This window comes from Procambarus clarkii, chromosome 17 (assembly GCF_040958095.1).
Source record: "Procambarus clarkii isolate CNS0578487 chromosome 17, FALCON_Pclarkii_2.0, whole genome shotgun sequence".
Taxonomy (NCBI): Eukaryota; Metazoa; Arthropoda; class Malacostraca; order Decapoda; family Cambaridae; genus Procambarus; species Procambarus clarkii.
This window is the reverse complement of record NC_091166.1, coordinates 46,031,595-46,053,169: the sequence shown is the minus strand read 5'-3', so window position 1 is coordinate 46,053,169 and position 21,575 is coordinate 46,031,595. Positions and strand designations below refer to the sequence as shown.

The window sequence follows — 21,575 nt, the reverse complement described above, 5'->3', positions numbered from 1 at the left end:
ACCTTGTGTTTGGCCTCCTGCTCCCTACGCCTATCTTCATCATTTTGCACTTGCTCGAGATAAGCTTTAGTAGTCATTTGTTGAACCAGTGAGGGCAAGGGATGGTTTATTCAATGATTCAATGATGTTACGGTTATTATTATTATAATAATTTATAATATTGATAATTCATTGCATCAGGGAACAGGCAGCCAGTGTATATTAATAAAAGTTAAGCTTATATTGAGCCAAATTTCCCATCAATAGCACAGTACTGTACTGCCATCCCACATTACATTTTCCTCATCGTTATCAGTGTCCCAATGATATTACGTTTCCTCTAATCATACAGAAGTATCGAAAGCTTCCAGGTTGCTTTACAAAAGTATTCTCTGGATATTGCATGGACCCTGAAAAAAAGGGGGGGGGGGCAAACTACAAACTACCCATTTGGTAAATACGGAAAAAGTATAATGAATACTCGACTTGGTTTCAAACAATATTTATTGCAAGTGAGTAGTATTAATCAAAATTAATTTACCAATACACTAGTTATCTGCATAACGGAAGGCTAATATCTCAACCTAATAAAAACTGCACGATTGCTTAGTAGTACAGCCAGCCACATGTAAGAGCTACAAAATACCCACAATCAATCCCAGCAATGTAACTTCATCCACCTGAGAACAGCTGTGTGCTTTCATTCTCCAGTTTCATAGAGTGCTAGGAAGAGTGTCGGTTATCTAGTCTGTTACACGTGACCCCCTGTGACTGCTTAAACGTTAGAAACAGACTTTTCACTTTTGGAACAGCATGTACTACCCTGCAACTAGTTTTCAACACGTACAGTAGGACAAACTTCCTCTTAGTTCATAAAATAATTTATAATGGTACAGAACATTCATTAAAAATACTTTTTTTTTATAATACAGTACAATAATGTTAAAGATAAACCTGGATAAGAGAAGGCATCAGTGTTTAGTGCATAAATTATATAAAATTAAATTTACATCCTACTATAATATCCTCCATCCTTAATCGATATTGCAAAGTAAATTGTTTTCCTGCCAGATGATTTCAAAATACTGTTGCCCCCATAATGTCATTAGCAACAGTATCTAAGAAATCACTATTTGAGTTGTATTCTTCAGATGGTAACTTCTTTTATTTTCTAAAAGTTTTTTTGCTTCTTGAAAAAAATATAATTTAAATTGCTCATTTTGCCTAACATTCAATACCAATAACTACATTAACAAAAGTTAAAGATGAATTACTTCTAGTGCAACATTCATGAAGAATAAGGTGTAACTTTTATTGAACAATACAGCGCTTAGTTTCTGCACATACCTATCCTATCCTATCAAACTATGATAGGTAAAACCTATCAAACTATGATAGGTAAAACCTATCAAACTTTCAAAGCTTCTAATTGATGCTTAAAATTAATTATGAAAAAGCTAATGATTTCATATATCAAGGCATCAGATTACCATATGTCTGGAGATGTATAATCAACCAGACTAAAGAGTATTGTGAACTAGCATTTGGAAAAATAGTGAACGTCCGACACGCAAACCAATGAACCCAGACAGATGAAGACAACCACGCAGAGTTATTCAACATACTATAAAGCAACAAGTCATTAATAACAGCAGACATAGGAGTAACAGCACTATTAACCTTACATCAGTACCTGGGGAGGGAGGGGGGGTTACACTTCAAAATTGATTTATGTACTTGTATTTTAGAGAAGGCAATACAGTACTGATATTCCTGATCTTTTTTGTGCCTTAATGAATCACAGGGTTATAAGCACTAAAGTTCCAGCCATCCTAACTCAGATCATGTGAGGCAGAATAATTTTCTTTCTCTTGGTGGGTGGAATCATTCCAGTTAAAGCACTGATTATTCATAGAGAATTTAGGTACTAATGTATCAATTTCATGTAGCAATTACTGATGAGATTTTAGAACAAATGCTACAGAAGAATGAGATAAAATCAGATAAGTCTTGCCAGAAGAAGCAACTGTCTTTACTTCCTCCCAGCACGAAATATAAGGGGCAAAGTGATATAGCTTTTGTGAAAGATCACAAGATCACAACATACAGTGTGTAACACTTGTGGTAAGCATGAGTGTTGTGACCGCAGCATGATGCTTGTTAATTATGTATTGAAAAAAAAGTTCATCAGGTGACAAGTCAGAGCAAGGAATAAATTCCTTCACACAAGTGTGTTGGATTATAGGAACATTGAAGGCTACCTCATTTACAGTATACTGATTGTTACTGATGCATTTGCCAAATAACCTTTCATATTTTTTTCATCACCATAATAAATACCCGTACAAAACTTAATATAACGATGTGCCATGGAAAAAAAATTAAATCGATATAAAATATAATGCAGCAAATTACAAGATTCTCAGAAGATTCTTAGAATCACAAGACTGTCAATATAAATCTATGTTGAATTACATAATGGCTCTTAACTTATTTTGTAATTATTTTGTGCTGGGGTGAAAGAACACCCTGGGGTATTAATGAAGGGTTATAAGCAGCACCCCAACAATAACAATCAGTATACCAGGAGACAGACAACTGTGGCATTACCAATATCAATGGTCACTCTTCAAAATGCATAAACTTGCTAAATACTATAGTACATCTAATATATGAAGATAAATAAAAAAAAACACCAGTATTCTAAACAAATTTATATCATTTCCTACTCATGACTCCAGGCTTGGGTCTTCTGGTGAGGCACTATTGCAATACTTTGAAGGAGAGGTAGTGGTCTGCTGTGCAGGTGGTTCTCACGCCGACGCAATGGTCATCAAATCTTCAGTACAGTACAGAGATGAGAAGAATCTTCTAAACACACACACAGAAATCACAATAACGTGATATGTCAATGAACAAATTCACAGGGGGCCCCTTGATTAGTTTTAGAACCTATGCGCTGGATGTTTCCAGATGCGCTCTGGTCAACTGTACCATGTTGTGATACAGCTGACTAGAGCGCATCTGGGAACATCCAGTGTATAGGTACGAACCCTCGTCAAGGCCTCTGTGAATTTGTTCATAATCCTCTAAATCATATTGCTATTGGACATATTTTCTTGTAGCATATTTGTGCAAAGAACTCCTGATCAACTCTTCTCCTCTCTAGTACAGGATTAGGCAAAATAATATCTATGATAAGACTGAATCATCTCTTCAGCATGACACCAAGAGCACACACAAGAATTCTATTGCATTTTATGGTGTGCAGTTTGGCCTGGAACTGTGGTAGGAATAGAAGCACACATTTACACCATTCACTCAAATTTACAGTATGCAACAACACAATATTCAACAATCACAAACTTTTGCAGTTAACTAATTCATCAAAAACTTTATTATCACTTCAAACAATGCAACACTCAAAATAAGTTATTTAAACAATTAACACTATTTTGGGACTACATAATTTGATGATTAAAGTAGTTTTCCCAAGTTAAACAAGTGTAAATTTTATATCAAATTTGAAAACTAATAATTTAAAATGTGATAAGCAAGCAATGTTGTTTAAGAAGTTACCAATCAAGTACAGTAAATCCTTTGATTAATAATACATCTTAATATAAATATGATTATATTAAAATTCTGAATTAAAAATTTATCTGTTCCTATGATCTAATATCTCATTTCCACAATAGCAATTAAATCTACTGTTCCATAATTTAGCATAAGTCACGTGGTGAAGATGTAATTGCTTTTCGTATGTAGTCGGCCATCTTCTCGTTAATTCCCCACTGGTGCCATTCCTTGTCAAACTGAGGCACCGTCCCATAGCCTCCAACATAGCCATTGATGCGAGCAGCTACATGATTATCTATCAAGTCGTCTCCTGGATCAATGTCAAGGGCATTCATAAGTACTGGGTGGCGTTGAAGAAGGTACTTCTGATGGTAACTGGATAAAAGCAAGATAATTTTTATTATCACATTAATTGTTTCATAAATACCCTGTATACACACATTATGTTGGTATATTTACATATCTTTGATATTCTTGACACTGTTCCTAGTGAGAACTTGCTATATTATAGGCAATACCCACAATCTGCCTAGCTTTTTTAACCCTTAAACTGCGCATGGCGTATATATACGCCCTGAGTAACATGTCCCACTGTGCGCATGGCGTATATATATACGCCCAAGGGTGCCAGGCCCGATTCAAATGGCCTGCGGCTACACGGGGTTCATATTAGCTTCCTCAGGGCTCTTGTAAACAGATGCCATTTAAAAAAAAATCGTGGGCAATATTCTCAGGTGTGAGAGGCACAGTACTGTTGGAGCAACCAAGGCTGGCGCACGCAGCATGAGCGAACAGCATTGCTGTTCACCTTGTGACCACAGCATCACCGAAAAATGTCAAAATAAATATATAATTGCTATTATTTAGCGATGACAATATTACAGATGACCCCTGACTGTGATATAAATAACCAGGGTTGTGATAATAGCAGGATTGTTGTAATAATTAGTGCTGTGGGACAAGTGATGCTGAGAGACGGAGGGAGATAGCATCGTTTACTGACTGTGTGGCCACCTGTTATTGTCTGCATTCACCATACCAGCTCAGTGGTTCTCTATGGTGAACACAAATGTAGATACTTATCTACATTTGTGTATTAGTGTAATAACAGCAAAAGGATTATGCTGGGAGGAGCCATTTGGGTGACGGAGGTGACGTTGTCTGCATGATTTGTCTGGCTGTGCAGAGGGTGGCCACTATGCTCTTTGGGCACTCTACAAGCTTAGGTGTACAGTTACGGTGCATACAACATGAAGATACTTATATGTAATATGTGTATATGGTGTAATACCACTGCAAACAGTATTGTTAGGGGAGAAAGTTTAGTGCGTGTGATCTTGAATGAGTGAGGGAGCCGCCAGCTGACTGTGTATAGTGACGATTCTCAGTGCCTGAACTAACTATATCAGCTTAGCTGTACAGTTGTGATGAACAAAACATATACATACTTATATATAACGTCTGTATATAGTGTCATAACACCACAAACGGTATTGCTGGGGGAGAAAGTTTAGTGCGTGTGGCCTTGTGTGAGTGAGGCAGCCGCTAGCTGACTGTGTGTATAGCGACGGCTCTTAGTGCCTAAACTAACTATATCTGCTTAGTTGTACACTTGTGGTGAACAAAACATGTAGTTTCTTATATATAACATCTGCATATTGTGAATAAAATATAAAACAGGATGGTGGGAGGAAAAAGTGGCCGAGTGAAGCATTGTTGAGGGAGTGGCATTGAGTGGTTGCTGGTGTGTGGCGGTAACTCCTCGTTGCTTTTCGACTCAATACCAACTTAGTGGTTCGTTATGGTGAACAAAACATGCAGATACTTATATATAACCTGTGTATAGAGTGTAATAGCAGCAAAACTATTTGTTTATTGTTTTATAAACATAATAATTGAATCACTAATATGCACACTATACTTTTGAGTATAGCGATTATTCACCACTTTTATTATATACATATACAGGTATTACAATACACACTATTGAAGAATATTACTGCAAAAAAAACTAAAAAAAAATCAATCAGACATATAGAAATAATTAAGTGATAATAGCTTTGTGGCAACTCCCATCTGTCAGCGCGGGTGACGCTGACCGGCTCTGACAACCGCTCTGTCAACGCCCACTTTTTGCCAGACTTCCTCGGTCAATTGCGCTCAAAATATGTCACCTACGATTTTTTTTTATTTTTCCCCTGCTCAGGGAACACAAATTAACATGTTTAGAAAACTAAATTTTTATTTTATTTTTTTTTTTCTTCTGCACAGGGGCGTAAATGTTCTCAGGACCCCTGAGCAGTGGAAGGGTTAATGCCTTAACAAGGTATCGTGTGGCCAGGACTCTGTTCAACCTCCAAAACCCTCACGCCCGAATGTCAGCCCAAGACAGATTACCAAAAACGGCAGCTAAAGCAGCAGAGTTGCGAACGTCATGGGCACAAGGATAGACCGCAGGCTGGCTGGACCGAATAACCCTGCGGATGACCTGGGAGACACAAGCCTTGGACAGGGAAGAAGGGAAACCAGGTCAACCCAAAGCTTGTCCCCAGCCACCGAAGCCGTGGCGCGCAAATAACGGCGAAGAGCCACATTTGGCCAACCTATGATGCACACCCGGCCCGAACCAACCAAGCAGTAACCACTTAACTGCGCCAACCAAGTATTCTTGGTCGGCGGGAAACTGCACCAACCAAGAAAACTATTTTAGATTTTTCCGTATCATTCTAAATGTGTGGGAGGTTGGTTGTGTACGAAATGGACTCTTAGGACCTCCAGTGAGAGGCAGTCATCTTGGAAAAAATTCCCAGAATGCCGTAGGGCTACTAGCTGGGTTAGTACTGAGCGAGCAACCATGGGTGGCGCACGCGCCTCTGGCTTCCAAACACCTGTCTGACGTGGTGTTGAAAGATAACGCTCTGTCGGTGAAATTCAAACCTTATTGTTTGAAGAACATAAGGGTCATAATATTGGTGAAGCTAGGCACAATAAGGATCGAACACAAAGGTCAGATGCAAGTGATGCAACACCTATGAGGACGATACAGCGAACATATCCAGTTGTAGCTCTGAGCATCACCTTGCAATCCTATGCTATCTCCAATTTATTTAGATGATACATAGATGAATCGTTTTCTGCGTTCAGTGATGATGCATCTGATACAAATATTATAGATGAACAATGTTAGCGGCTTCCATGGTGGTGTTTTCCCATTGATATTTTCAAGAATACCTGAATCTTTTCCTGACTGACGGACACTCTTTGAGGATAGCTAAATCTCTTTCTGAGTGATGGATTCTCTTTCAGGCAAGCTGAATCTCTTCCTGTGTGGGACCATACAAAGCGATCTTTTCAAGACTACCTTACAAATTTATCTTTTCCTATAATCTTTTCAATACTACCTTATGCTTTACAAGCTTGTCTACATACAACCCACAAATACTAAAGCCAAGGGTGTGAGTGCGTTATTTGCAAGCACACAGAATGAAGAAACAGGAAGCGAAAATTTATCTGTACCTGGTGCAACGAGAGTGAAGTCGCGCTGTGCACCATTGACTACTTTGTTGATTATTACTCACTTCCGAAGTACTGAGTGTGTAATACAGTGTGTTACTGTGTAAATAGTGTGTGAAACTGTACATATTGTAATTTTAGTGAATTTTTAACATGTAATATTGCGACAATAAACATTGTGGACACATTACTGACATGTATCACAATTCCATGGAACATTATGAACCTTCTACTGTATACATATTGTAAAGGACATAAATATGCATCATATACGATAAAAAAACAAATAAAACCGCATTGGAAATACATAGAACAAATAATTGAAAATATATTTGTGGCAATACCTGTGCTTGAATGGCCTGCACGACCGTGTCTGGGCGAGTCATGTACGGGCGACCAGTCCCTGATGACGTCAAAGTGCACCTTGTCCACGTCCCCACAGCCAAAGTAAGTGGAATTTGGTATTTATTTTTACATAGACATGTTCAGGGAAGGGAATTTATCATTTTACGAAGAAACATTTTTTGGGGGAACACTATTTCATGCGCACGGGGAATTTCACAATAAACTAGGTGCAGCACGGTGGTTAACCACCTAGTGATCCTTCCCAGAAAGATGCTGTCTCATTCTTCACCAGAAAAGAAGAAAAGGGCTGCAAACGAACAAACCTACCACCAGGACCGAAAGAGCGAAAACCCGTGCATCAGAGGAGAGCATGAAGCTCCCCGACCCAACCCCCCAGAGGCCAATGCAAACAAGAAAAGAGCCTTATCAAAACAATCCCGAACTGAAGGGGCCACCACAAACTGAAAAGTGAGAAGATGCAGGCCAGAGGTGAAACAACTTACGAGACAGCTTGTGAAACGAAGCGGAAGTAACATCCACCCCCAAACGCAAGCAGGAGAGGCTCCACCAGCACCGCACAATACGAGGTGATAATATTCGGCACAAGATGATGGTCCTGAAACAGCCAAGAGAGAAAGGTCCAAACAACCTGATTTGAAACCGAAGAAACGTACAAAGAGACAAAAAATTACAAAAAAAATGCCAGGAAACTTCATACTGCCACAGAGATGAAACATGCAGGTGGGACACCAACGAAGACACCTGATCACCATACAAGTGGAGATAGACCCGCGTCAGAAAGACCAAAAGTGAAGATCGAACCAGCCACATACCGGACTAGACCGATCTGCTGGAAGAGGCGGAGCCACGGAAAAGTCCCTGGGTTCGGACACCGAGCAAGCAGTACCAGAAACCAAGGCTGGGCCGGCCACTAGGGACTCAACAGAACTGCTACCCCATCCAAATGAGCCAGGACCTGAAGCAACACCATAACCAGCGGGAAGAGGTATAGGTAACCCCACCTCGACCAGTCCTGCTGAAAGGCATCGACCCCCGACTGACTCGCAGTCAGGGAAGGGCGCCACATATACCGGGAGACACCTCGACCACGCCGACGCGAAAAGGTCCACCTCCGGCTGCCTGTACGTTTGGCAGAGTCAACTGAACGAGTTGGCGTCGACTTTCCATTCTGTGGAAAGGGGAATGAACCAAGACAGGCCGTCCGCTAGGACGTTGGACACCCTCTTGGATGTGAACCGACAGGAGAGCCAAACCCCGAGAATTCAGCAGATGAATCACCTGAAGCGACCAGCCCCAAAGAGCCAAGGACCGCATTGAACCCTCTTGGTTTAAGCAATGAACCACTGGGGCGCAGTCTGAATGGAGCCAGATCATCGATCCGCGAGCAACATAAACCCTCCAAAGCGACAGCCACACTGCCGAGAACTTCCGTACCGTGCTGTGAGCCTGACAGAAGGACAGACCACACTGACCCTTGGCTGGGGTCACAAAACCCCAGCCAAGAGACGATGCATCTGTGTACACATCGATCAAGGACTCAGGTAGGTGCCACGGCAGTAAACCCCGAAAAACCTGAAGAGGAAGCTGGCGACGCAGCAGCCAACGCAAGGCCCCGGAGGCTGACCCCAATGATCGCGAGAGAGGTGGAAGGGATGTCCCTGAAGGAACCGGAACAACCGCCAAAGCCAGACCTGACCTGGTGGATAAACTAGCACGCCAAAGTTCTGACCCCCGCACAGCTGCTCAAGCAACCGAGGAGTGACCCGGGAGCCCTTCAAAAACAGCTGAAGGTTGCACTGCAACCACAGCAATGACACGGGAGGGAGAGACAAGGAAGCAGTCTGAGAGTCTCGCACAAGACCCAGCCAAGTCCTGAACCGGAGAGGGAACCAGATGGGACTTCCTCCAGTTCACCAGGAACTCGACCCTGGCGAGCTGGGAAAGAACCAAACTCCTGGCGAGCATACACACGGTCTGGCTGGGATCTCACACCAGCCAGTCATCGAGGTAGGCCAGAACACGAACACCTAGCAGACGTATGCGTGTCACCATAACCCGGTTAAGGCAGGCGTGTAAAAATGCAAGGTGCCAGATTCAAGCCAAAAGGAAGGCAATGAAAGGAGTAAGCTTGTTGCCCCACAACAAAACCGAGCCAGTCCCTGAACCCCGAATGAATCGGGACGTGCCAAATCACGTCCTGGAGGTCCAGAGTTTCCATCCAAGCATCTGGCACCAAAAGAAGCAGAAACCCCCTGCCTAAGGGATTAGGTCATTTCGACCCCGCCCAAGCGCACCCACTCCAAGATGACCTAACAGCGCGCAGGAGAAGAAGCCCACCCCATGAACCCCGAACCCCCCGAAAGAGCTCTATATTCAAGAGTCTGTAGCAGGGGCGAACGTTGGGCAGGAAACGTCTGGGACGTCCGGCGAATCACGTTCTACATACCAAGCGAATAACGACGGCCGGGCCGAATCTCCTGGAAGTGAGGCAAGGGGAGCTCCACTGGACTGCAAATGTGTCTCCAGCGCCAGTGACAGGAGGAAGAGGACAACGGCGCAGGTATCCGACTCCAGTACCCCGAGTGAGAGAAGGAAGAGGGTCGTACCTGCCGGGTGTGAGTACGGCATGGATGCGTTACTACGAGGACGACTGAGAACTTGTGTGTGTGGGAACTGATCAACTGAAGACCAGAAGCCAGGTCCAGGAACCTCATCATCCCTCGCCAGAGGACGAGCCGGCTTCGTAAAGGAATGAAGTAAGGTAGATAGTTATCCCTCCCTTTACCCCTTTTATCTAGGCGAGCTAGGATATTTTATATATCGTGAGCATTTCTTGTTACCATTTATTGTCTATATGATAATGTTAGGCTAGGAGCCAAGGAGCTCATGTAGGTGTAAATTGGTGGTGGAACATAAGTACGTAGATGTGGCGACGTTAGTGTATCTGGGTAGTGTAGTGTAGTGTAGCTGGTTCTCAAGAAGCCAGAAACGAATTTTGAATCATCCAGCTGCCAGAGGCGTGAAGTGTCACCCCACCGGTCTGACAGTTGGACCCAGTCAGCTGATCGTGTTGCCAGAGGCACGAGGCGTTCCCCCGCCGGTTTGACAGTTGGAGCCGCCAGCTGATCGTGTTGCCAGAGGCGCGAAGTGTGTGCCTGCCGCCTGACGTGTGGACCCAGTCAGCTGACCGTGTTGCCAGAGACGCGACAAGAGAAGGTTGCCGCCATCGGAAATTTCCACCTGATTATTTCCCTATACAAGTGTATATATTTTTCTTCAGTAAATTTTTAATCTTACCTATGTGTTTGAGTGAGCTTCCATTCTCTAGGGCTATCTTGAGTGAAACTGTTGGTGTCACCTTGCACTGCACATGAGATTGCATCCTTAAATTAAAATAACTAATGAGACCACTGACGTGTTGCTGGGACACGAGTATAAACACCCAGCTGGCGACTATATATCTAAGAGAGCGTCCCAGTGTCAGGACGGGCAGGTTCAGGTGTGTCACAGGTATACTTGAATCTCTCCACTCGCTAGGGGTATATATAAGGCCAGCCCTTAGTTGACTGGAGGGTGCCCCAGGGCGGGCAGTGGCGCCTGGTGCTGTGGAACTAAGACCCGTGGGACGACCCCAACCATAAGTAGGAAGGGGGTGAACCCTGACAGTGTGTATGCGTGTGTGCGTGTTGGTGAGGAGCAAGATGGTATGAGTGAGGTGTTGACTAGCACAGCTTTGCTGACAGCAGTACTTTCAACAAGGAAGCCCTTGTTATGGCTTGCCCGAGTACCCAGCGTCCACGCCCAGGGGTGGCATGGGATTGTAGATTAATCAGAGTGGAACCTTTGCAAGGGAGAGTACATCCAAACAGCTCCTCCATCTGGGCGGGTGATTACCCATCACCCACCCCTGGGTGAAGTTGTTAGTGAGGTAAGAGTTCAGTTATGCGTTGTCTTAAACCAGAAGTGTGCCTTAGTGGTGACGAGCTAGTGGAGTCTGAACCATTTAGCCATGTATGGTGTGGGTGTGTATGGTGTGGGTGTGTATGGGGTGGGTGATCCCCCCCCCTTTTAATTAGGCCAGTAATGTGTTAAATAATAGGATGGCCAAATGTTAAATAATAAGAACTAGTTTTCAATTGCTGGAAATTAAAATAATTTGATTCAATAAATGTCTATGAGTAGAATGACAAGCTTGACTTTTGTTCAGTCCTCTTTGTGAATCAATGTCCCCACAAGTTAGAGTTAAGCCTAGAAATAACTTGATGAACAAGTGAGAGATAACTAATTAAGCAATGTTCCTGTTGCATTGTTTAAGTGGAATTAAGATTTAGTTTGTGAAGGAGACAGGTGATGGCAGCTTACATAAATATGTAAAGTAAAATTAACAGCAGTATAACATCATTTTCATAGATAGAACATCAGTCTATCTGATGTTCTCTCTCTCCCTACTCCTACTTACACTCTACTCCTCCTTATCACTCCTACTCTCCCTTCTCCCTCCTATCCCTCCTCCTCTCCTCTTCCTGTGCGGCCCTCATTTTCTGTTGCCCCACAGATGAGTTCCCCCTCCCCGTCCACGTTTTCTAAACCTTTCCACCTCCCATCCACTTCCTTCCTTTTCATCCCTTCTCCCTTATTCCTTTCTTCCTTCCTTCCTTCCTTTGCTATACTTCTCCCTATCACATGTAAGGATATATAGAATTTATGGTGTTACACAACGTCAGTTCTGAAACTGGCACCACTGGCTTACCACGACCGAAGGAACCCCGAACCCTGGCACAATCCCTCCAGGGAAAGACCTTCATGGCCACTCCAGAGAACCAACAAGTCAGACATAGGGCAACAGGTAGAAGAAGCCACCTGCAGATACTGCACAACTGCAGAATCTGCAAAGAGCAATGGACAAAAGGGCGATGAAAACCTAAGAGCCAGGGCCCACACGGATTCCCGGGAATGAGCGAGCACAGCCTGCAGGCACGTGAGGCGAGAAGCAAAGAACAGAGACACCGCTTCCTTCAGAATCGGCACAAACAATTTCAACAAGGCAGCCGACGCCCGAGCCGCTGAGGCAAACACACCCAACACCGGCTCGGCACCCAGCGCCTCCACACCTTCCTCCAGCCAGTCTGAAGACAGCTCAAGCAGGGAAAAGAAATGCAAAATCGAAGCTACTGTAAGTGTCCCCGGGTGTGCAAATCCTCAGCTACCAGGGACGCTGAAAGGATGGGAACCTGCACCTGGCCAATATCCTTAGGAAGAATGAGGGCGAATAAGCACTCATTGGGGTGCTCCAACTCGCCCCCCAGGTAAACCTGAACAACTGTAAAAGTTTCCTGCCACTTAAGCGTGCGGGGTCCGACGGAATGAATGCCACGCCCTCAAAGAAAAGAAAGGACAGTCTGCCAACCAGGATGACTCCGGCACCTTGTAATGCACCCAATAAGGAAAAGCAGAACCGAACTCAAATAAGGAAGGGTTCGTTATCGAGGCAAAATCCGGGTCACACAGGAGGTATGCTGCAATGGCCTTCTGAACCTCCTTAGACGGGATGCGGGAAGCTGCAAACCTCTGGAAGGAAGGGACCGAAGAACCCAAGGGAACCTGGAACCGAACCTGGGAAGGAGCAGATCTCATATCAAATTCGTATAGGAAGGGGGGTAAGAAAACCCCTCCCCCTGCAACAACAAGCCCAGTGCCGAGGGTACCAACACCCAAATGGGGTCAATCGGGGCCCAAGCCCCACAAGTCAACTCCTCCCCAGCCCCGGGATACTCCATGCCAGGGCCGGGGACAGAGCCGTCCTCCAAACTCTCTGCCCCTAATGAAAAGGCCCAAGTCTCACCAACATCTAAACCCTGCCCAGACTCCGAAACCCTCAAATGTCTGAGAGCCGGTAGCAGGGTAAGGACGGGGAGCAGGACAAACAACAGCAGGGGAAGCACGAGGGAGCGTGGACGAAACCAAAGTCGAAGTGACTTATGCCCTTAAGTATTGGTCCCTATAACCAAAGTGAGGCATCTGAAAAGGCAACCAACCTAGCACGTTGCAGCAACCGAAACCTTGCATGCATCGCCGAAGCCGCCCTGCACCCGATCATCAGTATCAGTGGACTGGATGAATTGGAGCAAGTGAGATGGGACCCATAGGATGCATCTACTGGACCAATGAGCCCCAATGGGGTTTTCCATGGTCCCTTAGGCTGACTGCTAAGGGAAGCCCAGGTACTGTACTGTTAACTAGTTGGCCCAACCGAGAGAACAATTAAAGCTGAACCCTTGCGACGTGTACAATCACAGGAAACCCAGTGGGCGGAGCACCAGAATAACAGAGGGTGAACAAGGCACCACCTCACCAGGCAACAAAGAAAGAGAATACGAAAAAGAAAAAGAAAACCCCCACAAAAGCCCAACGTCTCCAGGAGGAAACAGAACCGGCCGCTGTGATAATAGGTGACAAGCTGCACACAGTACATGACACCTCTACCAGCGACAATACTACCTTCTACCCAAGGTCAAACAGTGGCTATGAAAGCCTCAGCTGACCCCAAAGGCGGGCAATCACCGAGCAGCAAAAGATTTCTATGGAGGTAGTCCTCGAACAGCTTGTGGAGGATAACCCCCAAGTCGCAAGGGCAGTACTTACAGGGCATCTAGGGAAGATGGCCCAAGGTACATGCAGCTCAGTGTTACAAACCTTACCTCCTGTGGAGGTTAGTTTCAAGTATAAAATGTTGGTGGACACAGTGGAGAATTTTTGATAGGAAAATATCTATAGCCGATTTCAGGGAGACTGCGAGTTACCAGTAATACTCCGCCCAACAAAGTAGTATCTTCTCAGCTGGAGATCGTCAGGAATAATGTGAACTGGAATAGCCTAACTATGTGAGGGAAAAATGGACTCAATCAAAAAGCATGCATGGGGAATATGGTAAATAAAATAAAGTCAATAAAGGGTTTGATTGCAAATGTAAAGCATAGAGTATTATGGGGCGATGACGCATAAGAGGTGGACACCATCTTGACTTGAGGGGAGGTGTATCACTGTCGACCCGGTCCTGCTATTTGAGGGGTTTTCTCTGGCTGTACAGTCAGATAAGCCTACCTTCGTATCTAAACAGGGATGCAAGATATTGTAGAGTAGTTATGCAGACTTTGGAGGTGTTCTTTAAGAGAGAGAGTCCAGGTTTCCTAGAGGTGTAAATATATGTGTCATCGGTGGATAGCTGTGGTGGCTGTGTGCACGGTTCCAGGATTAGGACGAAGAGCTTTAAGGTATATAGAGCCCGCTTGGGGGGTTATATCACGTTATAATGACCTTGTGTTGTAAGGAACAATATTTCATGTGTGTAATATCTGTGTTTTATACATATAAATTTATGTCTTTGTACTAGGCTGTTTACCTTACTATTTGATTTGCCCTAGGCTCAAGTACAATCATCTATTTCCCTAGACAACATTTGAAGGTCCACCACCACTAAGTTCTTAACAGGCCTCCGAGACACAACTATGACAAAAGTTTGACAACACATGCCCCATGACACAATTGAGTAGCCTGTCCGGGAGCACCTCATTTATTGAGCAGCCTGATCGAGAGCCTAATAAAAGTGGATAGCCTGTACGTGTAACCTGACATAAAAATTGTGTAGCCTATTTATTCACTATAACTTGTGTAGAAATTTAGAATATTTTTAATATTGGTATAATATGAATATGTACTTTATTACTTATTTATGTGCATTTATGTGCATAAACACTTTATGAAACGTGTTTTAAGAAAATTTGTGTGTGTTCTCGAGTCCAAAAAATTTACCAGTTGACAGGGCAGTCAAGTGAACTAAGCACTGTTCTTATCAGTTTTCAAAAATTCTCAACCTAAAAAGAGAAAGGTGATGCAGAAGCATAAATTTTGTGTTGGAGTCTGCTGTATCTTAGTACACTAAAAATGGATTTGGTAGCACAACAAATTGTCAACAATCCTAGTGTTGAGGGTTTGAAAGCGGCAAAAATGTCTATCCTAGTGGCTGTTGGCAAGCACTATGGACTATTATTGCGCATGGGAATGGTGAAGATGGAACTGCTAAGAGAGATAATGATGCACCGGGTAGATGAGCAAATTCTCCCACAGAAAATATTAGAGCAGTCCCCGTCCACCAGTGGTGCAAATGTTGTAACTACAGGAAAGGTAGAGACTCAGATGCAGTGGCAGGCAGAAGTGGAACTAAAGAAGTTGCAGTTGGAGGCAGAGCAAGCTCAGAAGAGGCTAGAGGCAGAGCAAGCTCAGAAGAGGCTAGAGGCAGAGCAAGCTCAGAAGAGGCTAGAGGCAGAGCAAGCTCAGAAGAGGCTAGAGGCAGAGCAAGCTCAGAAGAGGCTAGAGGCAGAGCAAGCTCAGAAGAGGCTAGAGGCAGAGCAAGCTCAGAAGAGGCTAGAGGCAGAGCAAGCTCAGAAGAGGCTAGAGGCAGAGCAAGCTCAGAAGAGGCTAGAGGCAGAGCAAGCTCAGAAGAGGCTAGAGGCAGAGCAAGCTCAGAAGAGGCTAGAGGCAGAGCAAGCTCAGAAGAGGCTAGAGGCAGAGCAAGCTCAGAAGAGGCTAGAGGCAGAGCAAGCTCAGAAGAGGCTAGAGGCAGAGCAAGCTCAGAAGAGGCTAGAGGCAGAGCAAGCTCAGAAGAGGACAGAGGCAGAGCAAGCTCAGAAGAGGACAGAGGCAGAGCAAGCTCAGAAGAGGACAGAGGCAGAGCAAGCTCAAGAACTATCTATGAAGACGTTAGAAGTGGAGCAAGCTCAGAAAAAAATAGAGTTAGAGATTAGGCTAGCAGAATTGGGAATTAGATCAGAAAATACCGGTGTTGTTGGAACACCTGGGCAGTTAAAGGTTAACAAAAATGTCAAGTTTCCTCTATTCTGTGAGACTGACCCAGACCAGTTCTTCACTCATTTTGAAAAGTTGGCACGGAGTATGGAATGGCCTGAAACGCAATGGGTATCTCTTCTGCAGGGTCAGTTGGTGGGAAAGGCATAGAAGATAGGAGGAAGCCCTCAACAAAATGACTGCATGTATCAGTACATTTTCAGCCCAGCGTTCTGTCTCCCAGGATGAACAAGACCAGCAAAAGCTGCTAGACTCTGTTATAGTGTCGTCCCAAGATATACCTGTGGAACATGATGGTGAAAACTGTGTCGAAATAGCTCTGGATCTCATAAAAGACAAATTGCAGCTCATTCTAAACAAATCTGACGTTATTGCTGCCTACAGAGTAGGCAAAAAGAATCCATCAAGTCAAAACCAACGGAAAATTCGCCTGAAGCTGTCTTCCCAGTTCACGAAATCCAATCTAGTCCGGACAGCTGTAGCCCAACGGAAGGGATTATACATCAACGAGTGCTTGACTAGGAACAGACAGCACCTCCTCTACCGCCTGCGTCAAATCCGTCAAAAAAACCCAGATGCGATTCATCAGTGCTTCGTTAGAGATGGACTGATAAAGGTGAGAAAAACCGCAGAGGGCAAAATGTTCACAATTACTAAAGAAGAGAACCTCAACGCTTTCCTCTCCCAATGTGGTCTGTCTCAGCTCATTATCACTCCCAGTGAATTAACTTAATTAACCCCCTGTCAACTAGTGGGGCTAGGTTTCCTAAGTCTCATTGTTTCATTTTCTGACTTAATTTTTAACTTACTCTTAACTAGTCATTTACTGAAATTATTTAATTGAGTGCATAAATAGTTCTTCAGGTCTTATTAATTATACAGGCATAACTGAACTATTTATAGTTAATAATCATTAGCTTAAATTTGCCTATGCTTATTATTCAACTTTTCTTTGATTCCATTTATTACCTAGGTTGCCTAGCCTCGCCATGCTCCCTTACTCCATTGTACCCCTGGCTTTGCCTGTATCTCAAATTGCAAATTGTTACTTACAGTGTACCTGAGAGTACTTGTAAGCAATCTACCTCATTTTTCATTTTTGCTCAATTTGTTTTTGTATTGCTTAGTCTTGTTTATATTTTTGTTTTGTATTTCTATATCTTGTGTTTTGTATAGTCCATGTTTATATGTTTTTTCGTTAATCTCATTTATTACCTAGGTTGCCTAGCCTAGCCATACTCCCTTACTCCATTGTACCCCTGTAAGCCCCTTTTGAGTTTGCTTTGTTCTGTATTGTGTACATCTTTTTCCCTATTTTATAGCTTATTTCTACCTTGTTATTTGCCTTTCTTCCCTTGTTTTTCCTGCAATCAGCTTTTTTTATGCAGACAAGTATAGACCCTGAACTTAACCTCTTATCCACTATCTATGACAATTATCACTTTAATGATCTAAATTGCAGATATTTTGCAGCACATGATGTAAACAATGTATTAACTCATAATCACAATATCTCTGTAATCAATTTGAACGTTAGATCCCTAGGTAAACACTTCGATGATGTTAGTGCCTTGATTGAAGCTATTGACAACAAATTCTCTTTTATTATACTTACTGAAACATGGTTGAAAGAGGATACTACTCAGCTCTTTAACATGCCTAACTACTCAGCAATTCACAACTGTCGTCAAATTCAGAGAGGTGGTGGCACTGCTCTTTACTACCACCAAGAACTAACATGCTTAAAAGAAATTAGAACCAGAGACTGCTATGGGGAGTATATCTTCGCCAGCTTCAGAGTCAAGGGTGCCGAGTCTGTCCTGACTGTGGGTGCAGTTTATAGAATTCCTAACACTGATGTGTCCGAATTCAACTCAAACCTTAGAAATCTAATACTTGATAACAGACTGAACAAAAACCACCTAATTATCGCAGGGGACTTTAATATTGACCTCTGCGAGCCTGAACACCCCACTGCTGTTAGCTTCCTCAACTGTATGAATTCCTGCTTCCTCATACCCTTAATCACTAGACCTACTAGAATCACTGATAGCACTGCCACGACGCTTGATCACATCTGGACAAACATAACCTCTCCGCTTACTTCAGGTATAATCACCGATAGCACTACAGATCATTACCCCACATTTCTCTTAACTAACATTAGCAAACCACCTCTTGAGTCAAGAGTGATACGTTTTAGACTACACAATGAAACTGCTATAGACAATTTTATAACTGCTGCTGATAATGTCAACTGGGAGTCCGAGTTAGGTAACATAGTGGACATCAACCTTGCAGTACAATCTTTTCTTCAAAAAACTCTTAGCCTTTATAATACCCACTGTCCTATGCTTACAAAACAAGTCACAACCAAAAGGCTTAACAATCCCTGGCTTACAAAGGGAATACTTAAATCTATTAATAAAAAACATGACCTTGAGAAGAAGTATAGGTTAGGAATTGTCTCCAAAGAATTCTCAAAGAATTACTCATTATTGCTGTCTAAGATAATTAGACGAGCCAAAACTAAATACTACGAAGATAAATTTACCCAAATAAAGAGCAACATTAAACAAACTTGGAGAACAATTTCTCAAATATTGGGATCAAAGAAGTCTTTAAATAACAAACCGACTCTCCTGTCTAATAACGATGGTCAGCTTTCAGCCTCTGATTCTGCTACTGAGTTCAATAGGTTCTTCTCTTCCATTGGTTCATCCCTTGCAAATGATATTCCATCTTCCAGTACAGACATTAATGACTATCTTTCAGGTAACTATCCACAGTCTCTGTACCTAAAGCCTATTAATTCCACTGACGTCAATGAGATAATCCTTTCCCTTAAAACCAAGTCTGGTGCCCTTGAGGAGATACCAACTTTAATTTACAAAAAAGCCTCCAGATCTTTAGCCCCTGCTATTGCTTTGCTCTTCAACAAGTCACTTGAACTCCAAACCTTCCCAGATATTCTAAAAAAAGTGAGAGTAACGCCTGTCCACAAATGTGGTAATCTCACAGATGTTAACAACTACAGACCTATATCTATCCTGCCAAACTTGTCAAAAATTTTTGAAAAACTAATCTATAAGCAGCTTTACTCATATCTAGCCAAACTCAATATACTTAGCCCTTGCCAATATGGCTTCAGACCCAAAAAAAAGCACTAACGATGCACTTATTAGTATGCTTAACTCGATTCATACAGCTCTTGATAAAAATGAGTTCTCTGTTGGGTTGTTTGTGGACCTGCGTAAAGCTTTTGACACTGTCAACCACCAAAACCTTCTTCTTAAATTACATCATTATGGAGTCAGAGGACACTCCCTACAATACCTCAAATCCTACCTTACTGACAGGCTCCAATATGTTTCTGTGAATAATACAATTTCTCCCACCCTACCCATCAACATTGGTGTTCCCCAGGGCAGCATACTTGGCCCTCTCCTCTTTCTCATCTACATTAATGACCTTCCAAATGCCTCCCAACACCTCAAACCAATTCTATTTGCTGACGACACAACCTTCATTTACTCCAGTCCTGATCCCCTTGCTCTAAATGCCACAGTAAATACTGAGCTAAATAAAGTCCATCTGTCGCTAACTGCCAACAAACTCACCCTTAACATTGACAAAACCTTTTATATTCTGTTTGGCAATAAATCCTCTAATCAAATAAATCTCAAAATAAACAATACCCAAATTTGTAACAAATTAGATGGCAAATTCCTTGGTATTCTCATTGACCACAAGCTTAATTTCCAGGGACACATTCTAAACATATCAAAAAAAGTTTCAAAAACTGTGGGCATTCTTTCTAAGATCAGATATTATGTACCACGCCCTGCCCTGGTGACTCTCTATTACTCCCTTATCTATCCATATCTCAACTATGGTATTTGTGCTTGGGGCTCTACTACCCAAAATCACTTACGTCCTCTAATTACTCAACACAAAGCTGCTATTAGGACAATATCCAATTCTGGCCCCAGACATCACTCGGTACCCCTACTTAAATATCTGAATATGTTAGACATTAAGTCACTGCACATTCTCTCATGTGTATTATACATATATAAAACGCTAAACTATAATGCCAATCCTGATCTCAAAAGCTTCATAGAAGGTTGTATCAGAACCCATGAGCATCACACCAGAAATAAATACAGTTTTGATATTCCTAGAGTACGACTTAATCAAACTAGAAATGCTCTACAAATCAAGGGGCCCAGAATGTGGAATGACCTTCCCAACCATGTTAAAGACTGTACCTCTCTCAACCAGTTTAAGTTAAAAGCGAAGCTATACCTAATAAATTCCCTGTAACCTACCTTACCCTTCTATTGTCAACCAATGTCTGTTTTTTCTTTAAAGAGCGCTGTTTGTCGACATAATTGTATTTGTGCTGCTTTTTCATCTATGTTTTCATTTCTTGTTTTCATTCTACTCATTATGCTCAATTAGTATTAAGCTTGTCATTTAAGTTTATCATGCCCGAAACGCTTTGCGTAATAGTGGCTTTAGGCATTGTATGTACTAGCTATACCTATAAGTTAAACAATCCTTGTAAATATTTATTGTATGTATGTACCTTACCTAAATAAAATTGTATTGTATTGTATTGTATTGATATTTGCAGCTATGCCTTTGAGTGACAGTTTTGACTATGAGAAGGTAAAGGCAGCCATCCTTACTGCTTATCAACTTGTGTTCCTGAGGCTTATAGGCAAAAGTTTAGACAACTGAGACGAGACCCAAGTCAAACCTTGGTAGAATTTGCACAAGAGAAATATAATATGTTTAATAAATGGTTAGATGCAGAAAAAATTAGGGATCTGGATTCTAAAAAATTTATTCTTAGTAGAAGAATTTTTATCTTGCATACTTTCTGATGTGACTTTGTATTTGGCAGAGAAATTACCCAGAGATATTTATGAGTTGGCTAAATTAGCAGATGAATATGAGTTAATGCATAAAGTAATCTTTAAAAATAAAATTCAATCAAATAGACAAGGATCTGGTCAAGCACTAAACTCCTCAGTCAGATTTGGGTCCCACATGTTCCCAACAGCAGGTCAAGGAAACACTTCAAAGGTGCCAGGTGGTAAAGAGAGTAATGTGAAACCCAAAGTGGATCACACCAGTAATAAGCCTCACCCAGAGTTGAAACAGTGTTCCTACTGCCATAGGAGGGGTCACGTTGTAAAGAGTTGTTGGTTTCTTCGCCCAGAAAAAGAGGCCTATGGCACTCACAGTGTGTGAGGGGAGGAAAACCA

The 21,575-nt window shown here is 42.7% G+C and overlaps 1 protein-coding gene across 2 annotated transcripts in view; it reads right to left on the bottom strand.

The window, feature by feature from the left end:
- Positions 1-465: 465 nt before the first annotated feature.
- Positions 466-21,575, bottom strand: part of MsrA (methionine sulphoxide reductase A) — a 53,888-nt gene continuing 32,778 nt past the window's right edge. For both annotated transcript variants that reach the window (XM_069325965.1, XM_069325966.1), the window contains one exon: positions 466-3,933. In XM_069325965.1, coding sequence (XP_069182066.1) covers positions 3,702-3,933 — 232 coding nt within the window. In that variant the 3' untranslated portion in view covers positions 466-3,701. The remainder of the gene's footprint in view (positions 3,934-21,575) is intronic.